At 56.8% G+C, this 16,485-nt stretch overlaps 1 protein-coding gene across 3 annotated transcripts in view; it reads left to right on the top strand.

Annotated features, from left to right (window-relative positions):
- Nucleotides 1–14,025, top strand: part of TLN1 (talin 1) — a 34,918-nt gene extending 20,893 nt beyond the window's left edge. For all 3 annotated transcript variants that reach the window (XM_048290802.1, XM_048290800.1, XM_048290801.1), the window contains 27 exons: nucleotides 75–168; nucleotides 323–412; nucleotides 584–706; nucleotides 883–1,026; nucleotides 1,361–1,522; nucleotides 1,611–1,751; nucleotides 1,975–2,156; nucleotides 2,490–2,622; nucleotides 2,737–2,838; nucleotides 2,930–3,100; nucleotides 3,254–3,403; nucleotides 3,534–3,635; nucleotides 3,739–3,858; nucleotides 4,152–4,298; nucleotides 5,207–5,373; nucleotides 5,606–5,789; nucleotides 6,037–6,162; nucleotides 6,454–6,570; nucleotides 6,650–6,835; nucleotides 6,935–7,042; nucleotides 9,974–10,079; nucleotides 10,221–10,345; nucleotides 10,639–10,764; nucleotides 10,892–10,954; nucleotides 11,186–11,368; nucleotides 12,064–12,189; nucleotides 12,793–14,025. In XM_048290802.1, coding sequence (XP_048146759.1) covers nucleotides 75–168; nucleotides 323–412; nucleotides 584–706; nucleotides 883–1,026; nucleotides 1,361–1,522; nucleotides 1,611–1,751; nucleotides 1,975–2,156; nucleotides 2,490–2,622; nucleotides 2,737–2,838; nucleotides 2,930–3,100; nucleotides 3,254–3,403; nucleotides 3,534–3,635; nucleotides 3,739–3,858; nucleotides 4,152–4,298; nucleotides 5,207–5,373; nucleotides 5,606–5,789; nucleotides 6,037–6,162; nucleotides 6,454–6,570; nucleotides 6,650–6,835; nucleotides 6,935–7,042; nucleotides 9,974–10,079; nucleotides 10,221–10,345; nucleotides 10,639–10,764; nucleotides 10,892–10,954; nucleotides 11,186–11,368; nucleotides 12,064–12,189; nucleotides 12,793–12,924 — 3,610 coding nt within the window. In that variant the 3' untranslated portion in view covers nucleotides 12,925–14,025. The remainder of the gene's footprint in view (nucleotides 1–74; nucleotides 169–322; nucleotides 413–583; nucleotides 707–882; nucleotides 1,027–1,360; nucleotides 1,523–1,610; nucleotides 1,752–1,974; nucleotides 2,157–2,489; nucleotides 2,623–2,736; nucleotides 2,839–2,929; nucleotides 3,101–3,253; nucleotides 3,404–3,533; nucleotides 3,636–3,738; nucleotides 3,859–4,151; nucleotides 4,299–5,206; nucleotides 5,374–5,605; nucleotides 5,790–6,036; nucleotides 6,163–6,453; nucleotides 6,571–6,649; nucleotides 6,836–6,934; nucleotides 7,043–9,973; nucleotides 10,080–10,220; nucleotides 10,346–10,638; nucleotides 10,765–10,891; nucleotides 10,955–11,185; nucleotides 11,369–12,063; nucleotides 12,190–12,792) is intronic.
- Nucleotides 14,026–16,485: the final 2,460 nt, after the last annotated feature.

The following is a 16,485-nucleotide window of genomic DNA, read 5'->3' as shown; positions in this document are numbered from 1 at the left end:
GGCTGGCCATAGCAGTGGCGCTGGGTGGTGGGGCAGGCATTCATCTGTGGATCTTTCTCTCATGTCCCTGGCAGGGCTGTGACTGACAGCATTAACCAGCTGATCACCATGTGCACCCAGCAGGCCCCAGGCCAGAAGGAATGTGACAATGCCCTGCGGGAGCTGGAGGTAAGAAGCCACATATTGACAAGGCACTGGAGAGGTTGAAATGTTGTGTGTGGGGGGAGCTGCACCCCACTGCAAGGAACAAGGGGGAATGAAGGGGAGGTGCAAGTGGAGGATGCAGAACTTTCCTCTGGATGTGACACCTGTGTCCCTGCAGACGGTGAAGGAACTGTTGGAGAACCCCACCCAGACTGTCAACGACATGTCCTACTTCAACTGCCTTGACAGCGTCATGGAGAACTCCAAGGTAAGCCCTGAATGGAGGTTTGGGGAAGGACAGAGATATCCTTGGGAAGGATGTGGGAACAAAGGGAAAGGTGGTTCCTCCCCTACTGATGAAGCACAGTGAGCTCTGATCCTGGGAGCACTGCAGGAGCCAGAGATGGTCTCCATAATCAGTGCATCGTGTGTCCTGCAGGTGCTGGGAGAGTCCATGGCGGGCATCTCCCAGAACGCCAAGAACAGCAAACTGCCAGAGTTTGGAGACTCCATCAGTGCCGCCTCCAAAGCTCTCTGTGGGCTGACAGAGGCAGCTGCCCAGGTGAGACACAGTCCCAGCCCTGAGCCTTAGCCCAGGGCCAGAGTTGTCATATGCATCCCACCCCTGCCCTTCCAAATCAGTGGGACAGTGCTGCCAGACTCCTCAGCAGCCCGTGCCCTCTCTGAGCCACCCTGCGGTGTGCAAGCTCTCTCTCACCACCTCTCCCGTGCTCCTAGGCTGCCTACCTTGTGGGTGTCTCAGACCCCAACAGCCAGGCTGGACAGCAGGGCTTGGTGGACCCCACTCAGTTTGCCAGAGCTAACCAGGCCATCCAGATGGCCTGCCAGAACCTGGTGGACCCTGCCTGTACCCAGTCCCAGGTGAGTGTGGTGTGGGGCTCCATTACAGTCATTTACTTGCATCAAAAGGAGTATGAGGCTGGTTGGAAATGCTGCATCCCACCAGCTAGCAAAGATGATGGCTAGTGTTTCATCAGGACTCACCAGCTGCACTGGGAACCAGCTGGCAGCTTTGGTGCAATGGTCACAGTCCAGATGGAGGGACTCTGTGGGCATGCAGGATCTTTGTGATCCTTCTTGGGTCCCAAGAGAGATGCCTGTGGTCACTGGTGCCCTACAGAGCATGGGTGGGAAGGGAGATCTGTAGGGATAGGGGGTCATGGTGGATCCTGCCTTACTCGGCTTTCCCCTGCAGGTGCTGTCAGCAGCCACCATCGTAGCAAAACACACCTCAGCTCTGTGCAACACATGCCGTCTGGCATCCTCCCGCACCGCCAACCCTGTGGCCAAGCGCCAGTTTGTCCAGTCGGCCAAGGAGGTGGCCAACAGCACAGCCAACCTGGTGAAGACCATCAAGGTGTGGTGTCCTTTCTGAGGCAATGTGGTACTGATGGGATTTGGGGCATGGTGGGGGCTGGGTAACTGCTCTGGTCTCTCCACACCAGGCCCTGGATGGTGACTTCAACGAGGAGAACCGGGAGCGGTGCCGTGCTGCCACCGCCCCTCTCATAGAGGCTGTGGATAACCTGACAGCCTTTGCCTCCAACCCGGAGTTCGCCACTGTTCCTGCCCAGATCAGCCCAGAGGTGGGGTGCTGCTGGGACAGGGAGGATGGAGCCTGGCTGTAGCAGGGTCTGCTGTGGGGTGGAGAGGAGCTGTGCCTGGGGGGCATGCACTGAGGGGGTGTGATGGGGAGGTGGCAGCAAGCCTTGGGCTTCAAGGGGCTGCTCCAGGGTAAGGTTCATGGGAGGGGGAGCAACTTCCCATGCACAGTCCCTTACCTCACCAGCCTGTTGTCTCCCTGTGCAGGGGCGTAGAGCCATGGAGCCTATTGTCATTTCAGCCAAGACCATGCTGGAGAGCTCTGCTGGCCTCATCCAGACTGCCCGCTCTCTGGCTGTCAACCCCAAGGACCCGCCACAGTGGTCAGTGCTCGCTGGCCACTCACGTACAGTCTCAGACTCCATCAAGAAGCTGATCACCAACATGAGGTGAGCAGAGTCCTGTTTCTGTGGCTGTGGCTCTGTCCCTTCTGGCACATACCCCTGCTCTGAGTGAGCATTCCTGGGGATGTTTTGGCTCATCATCTCCTTGGACACAGTTGTTGCAGACAGGTAAGGGATGGGATGGAAGATGCTATCCCTCTTGTCCTTCCTGGAAGCTGCTCCTCCAATTCTCATGTAGGTTGATGGGGACAGACACTGATGTGCCCAGGCACTATCACGCCAGGAGAGCAGTCTTGCCCCTCACCAGCACCAGCCAAGCTGAGGGTGAAGGGGTGGTGTAGCAGCTGCCAGCACTTGGCTGATTCATCTGTCACACAGGGACAAAGCTCCAGGACAACGGGAGTGTGATGAGGCCATTGAGGTCCTGAACAGATGCCTGCGGGAGGTGGACCAGGCGTCCCTCGCTGCCATCAGCCAGCAGCTGGCCCCTCGACAAGATATCTCCCAGGAGGTGGGTCAGGGACACACTGTGGGCAAGCCTAAGGGAGTGGCATCCTTCCCCTGACTCTCAGCAGCATGCAGGGACCCCTGCTGCAGCCTCATGCAACACTCTCTCTTCGCACAGGCTCTGCACAACCAGATGATCACAGCTGTCCAGGAGATCAGCAACCTAATTGAGCCTGTGGCTGCCGCGGCAAGGGCTGAGGCCTCGCAGCTGGGGCACAAGGTAATGGGGGTGTGGCACTTGGTGCCTGGGGAGGAGAGGTACAAGGCAGCTGGGGCTGGAAGCTGCTGGTGCTCACACTGCTCTTCCCTAGGTGTCCCAGATGGCTCAGTATTTCGAGCCACTCATTATGGCGGCTGTCGGCGCTGCCTCCAAAACACCCAACCACCAGCAACAGATGAACCTCCTGGACCAAACCAAAACACTGGCTGAATCCGCCTTGCAGATGCTGTACACAGCCAAGGAGGCTGGTGGGAACCCCAAGGTGAGCAGGAGGGGCACGTGCCCTCCTTTGCATGTGGGTGCTGCATGCTGCACACATGTGTGCCCAACGTGGAAACCCGCAGGTCAGTGTGCAGAATCCCTGTCGGGAGGGGAGCTGCCACCTGCCTTCCCTCACTCTGGCTTCTCCTTGCAGCAAGCTGCCCACACTCAGGAGGCTCTGGAAGAGGCTGTGCAGATGATGAAGGAAGCAGTGGAGGACCTGACCACCACCCTGAATGAGGCAGCCAGTGCTGCAGGTGTTGTGGGGGGCATGGTGGACTCCATCACCCAAGCTATCAATCAGGTGAGGGGAACACGGAGAGGACCTGGACAGGTCTGGGTGTGGGAGAGAGGAACAGTCAGGGTCAAACCCTACAAGCTAAAGACCTTGTGGGCCAGAGCTGGAGCCAGAATGTCCTGATGGTTTCTTGCAGCTGGACGAGGGGCCCATGGGCGAGCCAGAAGGTACCTTTGTGGATTACCAGACCACGATGGTGAAGACAGCCAAGGCTATCGCAGTGACTGTGCAGGAAATGGTGGGTGCAAGCGAGCCTGTCACTGTAGAATGCACTGCCTGATACTCAGTTAGGCTACTGCCCTACTTGCCCTGTCCAACTCCTGCTCTTCTTCCATTGACAGGTCACCAAATCCACCACCAACCCGGATGAGCTGGGCATACTGGCCAACCAACTCACCCATGACTATGGACAACTGGCACAAGAGGCCAAGCCGGCTGCCCTCACCGCTGAGAACGAGGAGGTACAAAACTGGGGGGAGTGCTGGAGTGTGCTGTGAGGCAGACCAGGGACTGTTGGGGTGTGAGAACTGAGGACAGGGACACTTGAACCTCCACTTGGAGCTGGGGGCAGGCAGCTTTCACACCTCCCCTGAAACATGGCATAGAAACAAAGAGCAAAGCTGTGTTTCCTTTTTCTTTCTCCTGAGTGGGAGGATTGGGAAAGAGGAGCTGGGTGATGGGTGTTTCCCAGCGGGTATCACAGATGCAGAGCTTGGTTCCCTGCTGACGCTGTCACACATACATTCCTCTGCAGATTGGCTCCCACATCAAGCGCCGGGTGCAGGAGCTGGGTCATGGCTGTGCTGCCCTGGTCACCAAGGCTGGAGCTCTGCAGTGCAGCCCCAGCGATGCCTACACCAAGAAGGAGCTGATAGAGAGTGCACGCAAGGTTTCTGAGAAGGTAGGTGGTTGAGAGAGGGGTTTGACAGCATGGTGAGGTGGGAGGCATACTGGATTCAGCCATGTGCCCTTGGAGCTACCACACTGGATCCTCTCCTGGTCCTGTTGGGTTCTGTTGGCTCTCTTGGCCATGCTCCCCCTGCCCAGCTGATGGGGTGGAGGATGGATCCACCTCTGTAGACACTACAACAGCAGCTGGTGCTTGTGGTGGGTGAGTGTGATGTCTAGGTGCTGTAGCCTGCCTGGGAAAACTGACCTACACACTGGTGACGGGCCAGGGCTCTCCAGATCAGTTCTTGCAGAGTTGGGCAAAGCATCTGCAGCAATGCTTGCAGCTCGTGCTCAGTGATCAGTCTCCACCTTTTGCTGGCATCCTGTCCATTAAGCCAGTCTAAAGAGCAGAGCACACTTCTTAAGAACAGATGAAAGCGTGGCTTAAAAAGTCTGGTTGATAAGGATAGAGCAGCAGTGCTTTTAAGTACAAACACAAAAGTAAGCACTTGTCAATTGTGCCTGGCACCTCCATCTGCAGGACCTCCTGCAGGTCCTTCCTTTCCACAGTTGCTTTCCATTAGGAAGCTTGTTCTCCTGTGAGTGCTTGCCCAAGTACAAAAATTAAGAGCTAAAAGAAGGAACAAGTTGTGATATTGTGCAGTTCTGATGCCCGTTATTAGTAAGAGATCTTACTAATTTGAAAACTAGCAGAGTACAGCTAGTTAGACTACCAAACACGATAGGTGCAAGGTAAAAATAAATAACTGGAAGCTAAGAAGGAGTGTGCAGACCAAAGTATTCCCAGTTCCTCTCCTTGGTATGGAGCAGCTCCACCCTTGGACGTGTTGGAGGTGTATGCAGTGAGGGTTCCTGAGCCTGCTTTGCTCCCCCAGTCACTGTACTCGTACCCCACAGGTGTCTCATGTGCTGGCAGCTCTTCAGGCTGGGAACCGTGGGACACAAGCCTGCATCACAGCAGCCAGTGCTGTCTCCGGCATCATTGCTGACCTTGACACCACCATCATGTTTGCTACAGCAGGAACCCTCAACCGGGAGAACTCTGAGACCTTTGCTGACCACAGGTACCCAGGCGCTATGTCCAGCCTCTGCTCAGCCAGAGACAGGGGTGTCAGAGTGGTCCTTCTGAGCGCTTCACCAGTGCCAAGGAGAGCTTCTAGCTCAGATCATGCTGGCTCCATTTCCCGAAGCTCCAGCTTGTACATAAAAAACCCAGGGTCGACAGTCCCTCTGTACCCCAAGGACCATGTGTGCAGTAGAGGGCTGTGTCCTCCCTGACCCACTTTTTCTCTGCAGGGAGGGCATCTTGAAGACAGCCAAGGCACTGGTGGAGGACACCAAGGTGTTGGTGCAGAACGCCACGGCCAGCCAGGAGAAGCTAGCCCAGGCTGCCCAGTCCTCTGTGTCCACCATCACTCGCCTGGCAGAGGTGGTGAAGCTGGGTGCTGCCAGCCTGGGATCTGAAGACCCAGAAACCCAGGTGTGTGACTGAATGTGTGGGCTGAGCAGAGGCTGCTGCTAGGTTGCTTGGAGGGGTTGAGGGATGCAAATGTCATGTGGTGCTCTGGGCTGGATCCCAAGAGTTGGGGAGAGAGGGGGCTGGGCTTTGGTCAGTGCTGGCTGAGCTAGACTCCATGTGGTGCCCAAATCTCTTATTACTGGGCCACGCCATCCCCAGCCTGAGTGTGACTGTAGCTCAGCCATTCCCATGGTCTTGCTCTCCCCAGGTGGTCCTGATCAATGCTGTGAAGGATGTGGCCAAGGCACTTGGAGACTTGATCGGTGCCACCAAAGCAGCTGCTGGCAAAGCTGGGGATGACCCTGCTGTCTACCAGCTGAAGAACTCTGCCAAGGTCTGTGCTGGTTATGATGGGAAGGAGCAGATGAGGCAGTGGGGCTGGAGAAAGAGATAGGTTTTTTTCTGCCTATCTGGGCACAGAAGCACAACTGGGGGGCAGTCAGGACAAAAGGGTAGGAAGGGGCATGTAGAAGGTGGAACACAGCATGCAGAGAAGCAATTGAGGCAGTGTGAGTGGATTATGGGGATGGGACAGTTTTGGACCAATCCACAAGGGAAGGACAGGTGCAGGCAGCAGGCCGGAGCTTGTGTGGGGATTCACCTGGCTGTCTTTCTCTTTCCACAGGTGATGGTGACAAACGTCACTTCCTTGCTGAAGACAGTGAAGGCTGTAGAGGACGAGGCCACGAAGGGGACACGGGCGCTGGAGGCCACAATTGAGCACATTCGCCAGGAGCTGGCAGTGAGTATGGCCACGGTGCTGCCCCTGCCACACCACTTGCCCACAGCCCCGTGCCTCACCGCTGCCTCTCGCCTCGCAGGTCTTCTCCTCCCCTGTGCCTCCTGCCAAGGTCTCCACCCCGGAGGACTTCATCCGTATGACGAAAGGCATCACGATGGCCACAGCCAAAGCGGTGGCCGCTGGCAACTCGTGCCGGCAGGAGGATGTCATCGCCACGGCCAACCTGAGCCGCCGGGCCATTGCAGACATGCTGCGCTCCTGCAAGGTGGGGCGGGCAATGGGTGTGAATCTGGTGTGGGTTTGTGGGTGGAGGCAGGGATGGTGCTGGATGTGAATCCGGGTTTCCCCTGTCTCCGGGTTGCAGGAAGCAGCCTACCACCCAGAGGTGAGCGGGGACGTGCGGCAGCGGGCGCTGCGCTTCGGCAAGGAGTGTGCTGATGGCTATCTGGAGCTGCTGGAGCACGTGCTGGTGGTGAGTGTCCCCACTCCAGTTCCCAGGGTGGGCAGAAGCTGATCGTGGACTGCCTGAGTGTTCCCCAAATCCCCAAGGTCCTCTGGGCTCTTCACCTCTTCCCACTAGGGCCTTTGCACAGCCCCTTCACTGCTTGTGCTGGCACAATGTGTGTCCATGGCCCTGCCATGGAAGCAGATGTCAGAGAGCTCAACAGGCTCTAAGAAAGGTAATTTGCTAGTAACAGATGGAGATTAACTGGCCATAAACAGATGGAGGCTGGAAATCAACAACACGGTAGTATAATCTTGTAAAAATACAGCTTCCAGTAAAAGTGATAGGAATAACAGACCTCAGGCAGTGGGAAAACAAAGTGTGTAATGCCCACAGCACAATGTGTGGGAGATGGACGGTGCCTGCCAGAGCAAAGATAATGACTGCAAGCGCCCGCTGCACCCTTTTGATCCAGTCTCCCTCTGACTGAGTCTTCCCAAGGACTTCAGCTGCAACATTAGTTTCCAACAAGTAAATTAAGCCTCTAGCATGGTAGAAAAGATCCAGTGAAGTCCTTCCAACAGTCTGCATTCTTGGCAAGACCACAGAAGTGGAGCCAGGGGCACTGTGGGGATGTGCACACTCAACCCATGGTGCTGTGAGATCCCTCAAACCAGGGTCAGGACAAAGACTGACAGTGATTCAGCTCTGTGTCAAGGTTGCACTAAGCTGGTTAGTGAGTGAGTGCTGTCTGGGATCACCAGATACAAAGTGATGGAGCCCAGGGTGTGGTTTCCTGCAGGGAATGCCCCTTCAGGCAGAGGGTAACCAGCACTGGCAGCAGCCCGAGGAGGTGGGCAGGAATTGATGGCTAGAAATTGAAGATGAGTAGAGGAGAAGTCAAAGGGTGGTTTTATTAAGCGGAGGTAACCACTGGGGTACAGTTCCAAGGGGAGCAGTGAGTTTTCCATCCTCTACATCTAGATCAAATGTCTGCCTGGAAGATGCTTCAGGCACACATGAATCATGGCAGCCAAGGCTGGAGTGCTGAGTAGAAATTCTCTGGCTGACCTGTTGTTAACAGATGATTAGGCTAATGACTTAGTGTGGCAGTGCCCGAGGTCAGCCTACTTGCAGGAACACGCCATTCCCCTGTATTTTGGGTGTTACCATCCCGCTGCGGTGCAATGTTTTGACTATCACACATTGGAACATTCCTTGAAATGTTCACTGGAGGTGCCTCTTAGTAAGCTCGTAGCCTCCGGGGTGCCTTCAGCTCCAGACAGAGATCATTTAGCAGTCTAAAACACGTTGTCAGAGCAGACAGCAGGCTTAATAATAAGGCATTTAGACTAGATGTGCTCATGAAGGCAAACCAGCCATCACTGTGTGCCATCAGCTTGAGTACTCTGAGCCTTACACAGCTCTGGTGAATGCTGGGATGGTCCAACACAAGGCCAGGAAAAAGCCATGACTTCCCCCAGTCTCCTTCTGTGAAGGCAGGAGTGAAGCTCATGGGTCCAGTTTATCAGAGCATAGCAGGTTCCTGGAAAACCACAAGCAGGAAGGATCTAGGGGAATGGGAGGGCAGATGGCAGATGGGGTGCAGCCTCATTCCCCAGCAGCAGCAAGGTCGTAGCTGCACACTGTGTCCCCAAGGGAACCACTGCCTTCCACGGAGCATGAACAAGTGTGGTTAGGGTTCAAGAATAAGGGTTATTTGTCTCAGGCTGGAAAACATGGCTCCCAGCAGAGGAGTGGGAAAGCCTGCATATTTCGCTGGGGAGGGGTAGGAATTTGAACCTCCATGGGGACTTGGTATTTGGTAACAATAGGTCTCTCCCTCCAAAAGCAGAGAGATTCCGTGGCTCAAAACTGCAGTGAAGCAATTCAGGGTGGCGAGAAATAAGGTGTAAAGGGTGTGAGGAGGAGAGTGGCTACTCTGAGTGTAGGTGGCTCCTCTGGCTGTGAGAGCCTCATCCCGGTGCCCTGTCTTGCCCATCTCTGCAAGGCTGAAGTAAGAGCTAATGATGGCAGCACAGCTCTCCACCCAGGATCTCTGATCCTTTGTTCCCACTTCTCCTCTTGGCTGCCCTTCACCCCTCACCAAAAAGCACCTCCCTTCCCCTACCCTCCCCTATCTCTGCTCCTCCTGGCTGGGGCGTTCACTGCTTTCTTTTCTCTCTTCTCCCTCCTCTCTGTCAGCCGGTGAGTAAGGCAACACTGGGGTGCCTGCTGGTCTCTAACCTCAGCATGAGCCTTGCTCATGGCGTGTCTGTGTGCCCAGCCCAGTGCTGGGGTGGCACTTGTGTGTGTCCACAGGGACCCTGGGGTCCATGTGTTTGTGTGTGTGTACTCACCCCTGCTCTAGCTGATGGGCAGCTGCTGCCTGTGTGGTGCAAGTTGGGCCAGCAGTGAGCTCTGCTTGTGCATACAGACCCTGTGTGCGTGCACATGTGTGCTGTGGTGTGTGCATGTGTCCCTCCAACCCAGGGAAGGACCCTTAGGGTACTGCCTGCCACTTCATCCCGTTGGGGCCAGCCCTCCTTGGTGGGGACATGGCTCCAGGGTACCCCCCTTTGCCCAGCTTGCATTTGCAAACAAACCTCCAAAATGGAGACAGCGAAGGGGAAATGCTTCTGGAGCTTGAAATGATTTGCAGGGGAAAAATATTGGCCTGCGTAGCTGCTGAGTGCAGAAAGGCTTGTGCTGAGGGTCTTGTGTCTGAAAGATGTCCCAGAAGCTGTGGATGCAGAAGGGCCCTGGGGAAGCTCATCCTATCCTGGGGCATAAAGAGAATAGACAGAGTCACTTGAGAAAGCTGCTCAGACAGTGCCTGATGTGTACACGTGTGGGAGGGGGCTGGGGGATCCCACCCTCCTTCCCTGGGGAGCGCACCCCAAACAGACCTATGAAGTCCCCCTTTTCCAGGTGCTTACATCTGCTCCTTCCCCCCAGATCCTGCAGAAGCCAACTCACGAGCTGAAGCAGCAGCTGGCAGGCTACTCCAAGCGCGTGGCCAGCTCCGTCACCGAGCTCATCCAGGCAGCCGAGGCCATGAAAGGTATGGAAAGATCCTGCTCAAAGGGGCAGGACCAAGGGCTGGGATTAGGGTGGAGGGCTCAGCAGCTGCTGGAGGAGGTAGGGAAAGTCGGAAATGAGGCTGCATGCAGGTGTAACCTGCCTGGTTTCCTGGTGTTCCTAGGGACAGAGTGGGTTGACCCAGAAGACCCCACTGTCATCGCTGAGAATGAGCTGCTGGGGGCAGCAGCTGCCATTGAGGCTGCAGCCAAGAAGCTGGAGCAGCTGAAACCAAGAGCCAAGCCCAAGGTAGCAGTGCTGAGCCTTGTCTGACCCTCGTGCTTAGCTTGGGGTGGGCTGGGGCTCTCCTGCCTGTGCTTTAGCCAGGTTTGAAGCCCCATCTGACAGCTGGTCCCTCTTCCTGTACTCCTGCTACCTCCCACATTCCCAGCTGGACTTTCCTCAGGTAGCCTATGCTGCACCCCATAGCCCTTAATCCAGCTTTGTATGTGCCTCCCTCGGCCCCCTGGAGCCATCCTTCTGTTCTGCTCCATCTATCCCAGCACTCCTGCTTGGGACTCACACTCTGCTTTTGCCCACAGCAAGCAGACGAGAGCCTGAACTTTGAGGAGCAGATCCTGGAAGCTGCCAAATCCATTGCTGCAGCCACAAGTGCCCTGGTGAAGGCAGCCTCAGCAGCCCAGCGGGAATTAGTGGCCCAAGGAAAAGTAAGGCCATAAGATGGGAAGAAGAAAATGTAGAGAAGGGTTCTCCCCTCTTCTGCGGCTACTTGTAACCCTCATGCCCTGTGACAAGAGGTGTGCAGGGTGATGACCTTTCTTCCTCCCCTCATAGGTGGGCGCCATCCCAGCCAACGCAGTGGATGATGGACAGTGGTCCCAGGGTCTCATTTCAGCCGTGAGTATCAAGGTCGTGCTGAGGGGTTGAGGGGGAAGCCTTCCTCTTGACTCCTGCTTCAAACATGAGGGTGCTCTGCCCTTTTGCTTCTCCTCAGTGGAAGAAGCAGCCATGCTTCTTCCTTCCTCTCCCACATGCTGTGGAAGCTGTTTTTTTCCATCCCGTGCCCCACAACCTCCTTGGAGCCAATCAGGGCTCCTGTACCCTCCCTGACGGCCTTTCTTGCCACAGGCACGCCTGGTGGCTGCTGCCACCAACAACCTGTGCGAAGCCGCCAACGCTGCAGTGCAGGGCCATGCCAGTGAGGAGAAGCTCATCTCATCTGCCAAGCAGGTGGCTGCTTCCACAGCCCAGCTCCTGGTGGCCTGCAAGGTGAAGGCTGACCATGACTCAGAGGCCATGAAGCGGCTCCAGGTGAGTATTAGGCTGCTTCTTCAGCCCCTGTTGCTTGAGAGGTGGCTGGGAGTGGGGTGAGGGCATGTGGGTGTTCTCCAGGGCTCATGCTCCCTGCCTGCGTGCTGTCAGTGGGAAGTTCACTGGAACACAGGCTCCAGGTTGTTTGGATTTCACTTCTAGCTGTGTGCCAGGCATGTGAGTGATGCTGGGCTGCTCAGCTTGGCAGCATTCAGGAACAATGAACTGGCACAGGAATAGCTGAAATGGGTGCACTTTTTCACTGGCATTCAAGAGGTTAATGTGTGGGGGGGCATGTTCTGTATCACTGTTAATCCTCAGAGGCCATGGCACACAGGAGGTTAATGCCCATGTGTTAACCCTGGGTTAACCTGGGGTCTCAGCACTGGGGCCGAGGGCTGGGAAGAGTCAGCAGGGCTGCCTCCCAGTCCCAGTCCCAGTCCCAGTCCCTGCCCCGCTCCTCCAAGAGGAGCCAGAGCCTGGCTGGGAGCAGAAGCGCCTGAAATGGTCATGAGCGGGTGACAAGGCAGCGAGCCATGTAAAGGAATCCCTGCCTGCAGCTCCCTGCACTCCTGGCTGCCTGTCCTGCCTGCTGGCCCAGCCTGGGCTGGGGCAGGAGTTCCTTCACACCCCCGGGCAACAATCATACCCTGGGGCTGTGAGTCATGCTGACATTCTCCTCCTCCCTGCTGCAGGCCGCTGGAAATGCCGTGAAGAGAGCATCAGACAATCTGGTGAAGGCAGCGCAGAAGGCAGCTGCCTTCCAGGACCATGATGAAACGGTGGTGGTGAAGGAGAAGATGGTCGGAGGAATTGCACAGGTGAGTGAGGCTGCTCCAACAGGGCAGGAGCAGCTCTAGGTGCCACCACAACCTGTGTGTGCTGGTCTCAGGAACATGTCCTACCACCCACCAGCACAGGTCATGTCTTGAGAGAGCCTCACAAAAATGCTGTGGGTTCACCCATCCCACTGAGCACCAGTTAAACAATGAGGCCTCACTTTGTCTGCCACAAGTAGCAGTGGGTGATGGTGCATGCTCCCAGGAGTGTAAAGCCCTGGCTTCCCCTTGGTGCAGAGCCCACAGTATCCCAGTGTCTGTGACACATGGAAAAGGCAGAGCAGTGGGTAGAGGGTGAGATCTACCTAGTGTGGGGTGCCACAGTCCCAGTGCTGGCTCCGTGCAGCTGAGACCCTCTACACAGCACATGGGGCTGAGCCCTGGGAGCTGTGCTGTTCTGCTTATCTCCTGAGTACCGTGCTCCCACCCCAGGGACAAACAGCCCTCATGCTCAGTGAGGCAGTGGCTGTGATGGGAGGGAAGCAGCAGCTGGAGAACCCAGCTCTGGGGTTGACATTGCTGGTGGCAGAGGCTCTGGCCATCCCTGTGGGAGGCAGCTGTGACCCTGGGGCTCTCTCCTGGCAGATCATCGCCGCCCAGGAGGAGATGCTGCGCAAGGAGCGGGAGCTGGAAGAGGCGCGGAAGAAGCTGGCGATGATCCGGCAGCAGCAGTACAAATTCCTGCCCTCGGAGCTGCGGGACGAGGAGCAGAACTGAGCCGCACGCCCTCCCACCGCTCACCGCACAGACTGCTGCCTGCCCACCCGCCCACCTGCCTGCTCCTATTTAAGACGACCCGCCACAAGCGAAGGGCTGTCTGGGCTAGACCAGAGCTCTGCCCGCACCCAGAGCAACGGGACTAACTCAGTTGCCCCTCCAAGCCGGTGCCTCACCAGCAACTCCGCTTCGCTGCCCAGCCCACCTTCCCATGCACACCCAAGGCACAATCAGAGCGCTCGGAGGGACTCGGTTGGGGTGGGAGCCGGGGCTGCACTGGCTCAGGGCTCACCCGCCAGCCCCGGGGTGCGGGCCCACAGAGCTCTCCACTGCAAGGGGATATTTACTTGTGCCTTCTTCGTTCCCTCCTGTGCCCCTTCTTTCTCTCTCCTCCGTGCAGGATGGGGACAGGTGGGGGGCTTGCCCTCTCCTGTGCAATGGTGTGCAGGGAGCAGCTGCCCCTCGCTAAGCTCTTGCACGGAGCTGTCTTTCACCTCCAATGCCTTATTGCTGGCTGAATCTTCCTCTATAGCTACCCTGGAAGGCACTGAGTCCACCCCATGAGTATCTTCTTCAGCCCAGGCCCCTCTGGGGAGCAGCAGGGCTGGAAGCCACAGTGCCTCCACTCAGGATGGGGGATGATGTGTTGAGTTCACCCCCAGAGCAGTTTTTTGCCTTCCCGCAGGGCTTCCCCCCAACTGCGGCCCCAGCCAGCTCTGCCTTCCTCCTTCTTCCCAAGTGCCTGCATTGTTTTCCAAGATCTACAGTATTTTTGTAACTTTTCCATTTCTCTAGTATTGAGCCTGCAGCTTTCAAAGTTCATTTATTTCCCTGCCAGCTCATGCTCTGCCCACTAACACCCAGCTCTCGCCAGGGTCCCGTAGCCCAGCATCCCACCCCTCCTTGGCTCCGGGACCCCCGTCCCTTCCCCTTTGCACTCGCTGAGGCTTCTCTCACCATTTTGATACTTTAAGCATCCCATATTAAAGATTGAAGGAAACCAGCTCCCCCCCAAGCCTCCGGGGTGGGGTGGGGGATGCTAGTGTCTCCTCAGAAAGACGCTTTCATCAATAAAATCTGGTTTTCCTGCTTTCTTGCCAACTGGGTATCAACAGGCCTCTCCAGGAGACGGGGAGGGCAGGGGGGCCTGGGCTCCTTCCCTGCCGGCAAAGGGAGGGGGGGAGTGTACCACGGGTGCTTATACAGCATGGAAAATATTTGAGGCACGTCCAGCCCCAGGCACCCGGCAGGCCGGACCCCCGCTGCCAGCCATGTGCCGGCCTCGCAGGTGCTGCCGGGGGGCCACCACTGCAGGAGGGGGCCTTGGGGATTTTGTTTCTGGGGGATTTGGGCTTCAGGGAAGGCGGGGGGCTTATGTGTGTGTGGAGCTGAGCTCCTGGCCCCATTCCTGCTACTAGCCAAATACACTCCTGGGTAGGGTGCCATAGGGTGCAGGTGGGGGACCTCCCACCCCGTAGTCACTGGTGGCCCATCAGTGGGGAGCAGTCTGGTGTGTGGGTCTGGGAATGTGGCCGGAGCCCTCCCGGCTGCTGGCGTTGATCTCACGCCCCGAAATAGCCCCCCAGAGCCAACCTGTGCGGGCAGCAGCTGCCCCAGTGTGTCCCCACCTGTTCCCACCCCGTCACTCAGCAGGGATTTGGGGGGCCTAAGCAGTGGCAGGGCAGGCAGGGGTGATGTGGGGTGCAACAGGGACATTGCGGGGTGCAACAGGGGCACGGCCAGGTTGGCACGTGTCCCTTGCCTCTGGGGCTGTTCCTGGTAGTGTGAGCTATAAACATCATCGGTGGCAAGGGCAGCATCCCACAGTATCCCAGAGAGCAACTCCTGTCCCCTTGTGGTCACGTCCCTGGGGGTGTGGAGGGGCTGTTTCTCCTGAGACACTCACCCCTGGCCAGGATCCAGGGTGGATTTGTGGCTCTCACAGGCATCCCAATCCTCCCAGCTGTCCCCTGACAATCTGCGCTGGCCTGACCCGGCACCAGGCTCTCACCCAGGTACCGGCTTGGACATGGGGCCCTTCAGAGTGTCCAGCAAGGACAGTGAGCGGGCACAGCGTGGCAGCAGCCCTGGCCTCACCCTGGCATCCTGGGGACAAGGGAGCTCCAGTACTTCCTGCACAGTGCTGCAAGCATATCCACTGCTGTGTCCTCCAGCTTGGGTACAAGCAAGAGGTGGTGGCACAAACACCAGGGAAGGGACATGGGGGTGTGATTAACCACCGCCCCTCAATCTCACATACTGATCAAAGGGTTATTTTGGCAGGCAGGTTCAGGAAAGCACATACAGAGGTTTGGAGCTGGGATGACACAGTCATGAGGTCCCAGGCCTCTGCAGGGATCCAAATTCAACTAAGTTGGAGGTTAGTGGGCAAACCATGTCCCAGCTTCTTGGGGAGCCCAGGGATGAGGTGATAGGCTGCAGCATGGATTGCACCTGGGAAGGTCCCATTAGTTGTCAGGATGAGCCCTTCCTTGGGAGTAAGGTCTGACCCTAGAGTGAAACATGGAGGGGGTTGCCATCCTTGGAGACCTTAGCCCAGGACAAGCCTGGGCATGGGGCAGCAATGGGAGGGATGTGCACCCACAACTCTCTGCACCCTCTTGTCCCACAGGTTACCCCACAGGATGGACTGAAGGGCAGAGTCATGGGCCTCAGCACCTGGATGATTCCAGCAGTGTCCATCAGACATGGCTATGATGCCTGGAGCAAAGGGGAGGGGGTTGAGAGGGAAAGCAGCATCCTTTGGGGGCACATCCGAGGGCTGGCCTGGCTCCAGGGTAACTTCCTTGCTCCTTGCACCACACCCATCATTATATTTGCCCCATGCACTGAGTACATGAAGTTGCTCAAGCCCATGAAGTTGCTCCAGGCTGAAACATCTCGCAGAAAAAACAATTACTCTCTCCCAGGAATGATGGCAGATGGATCTTTCCCCTCCCCTCAGAAGCCACACGCTGGCAGCTACAGACCCTTCTTGTCCAAATATGTGCCTAATTCATCAATACTAATAGCTGCTCTCCAGAGTCCAGCAGTGGCTCTTCTCCTTTCCCCATGGAGCCAGCAGCCACTTGGTCCTCAGCTATTCCACCCCTCCTATGCCCTCTACCATCTGGGCCTGAGGGCTCCTAAAAGGCACTTTCTCCAGCTGTCAAAATCTTTTTGTTCCTCTCTGCTTGGAGCATTGGTGCCGAGAAGTTGCGCCAAGCAAGGACTGGCTGCAGCCCAGGGGCAGTGGGCTGGGGGAGCCTGTGCACCCCTCCTGTCCCCATCCCATCCCCGCTTTTCACACGTGCCACACGGCTCCCATGGCCCCTCCACCAGCTCCTTCCAGCCCCCCCGACCCACAGCCCACCCTGCAGCTGGGAATGTGCCAGAAGCATTTACGATCGTTATTAAAGTACAGGTTATTTTTGGAGGAGCTGGGATTTGAAAGGTTTGCATTTTTTTGCCTGTGGAATACAGTTTATTTAGAGCAGAAAGATGAAGAGGGGCAGTGAGCTGCCTGTATGCCCTGTGTCACCCTGAAATGCCATTGTATGG

The sequence above is a fragment of the Corvus hawaiiensis genome, chromosome Z, assembly GCF_020740725.1.
Source record: "Corvus hawaiiensis isolate bCorHaw1 chromosome Z, bCorHaw1.pri.cur, whole genome shotgun sequence".
Classification (NCBI taxonomy): Eukaryota; Metazoa; Chordata; class Aves; order Passeriformes; family Corvidae; genus Corvus; species Corvus hawaiiensis.
Note: the sequence above shows the minus strand (reverse complement) of the source record. Positions and strands in the feature narration are given on the sequence as shown.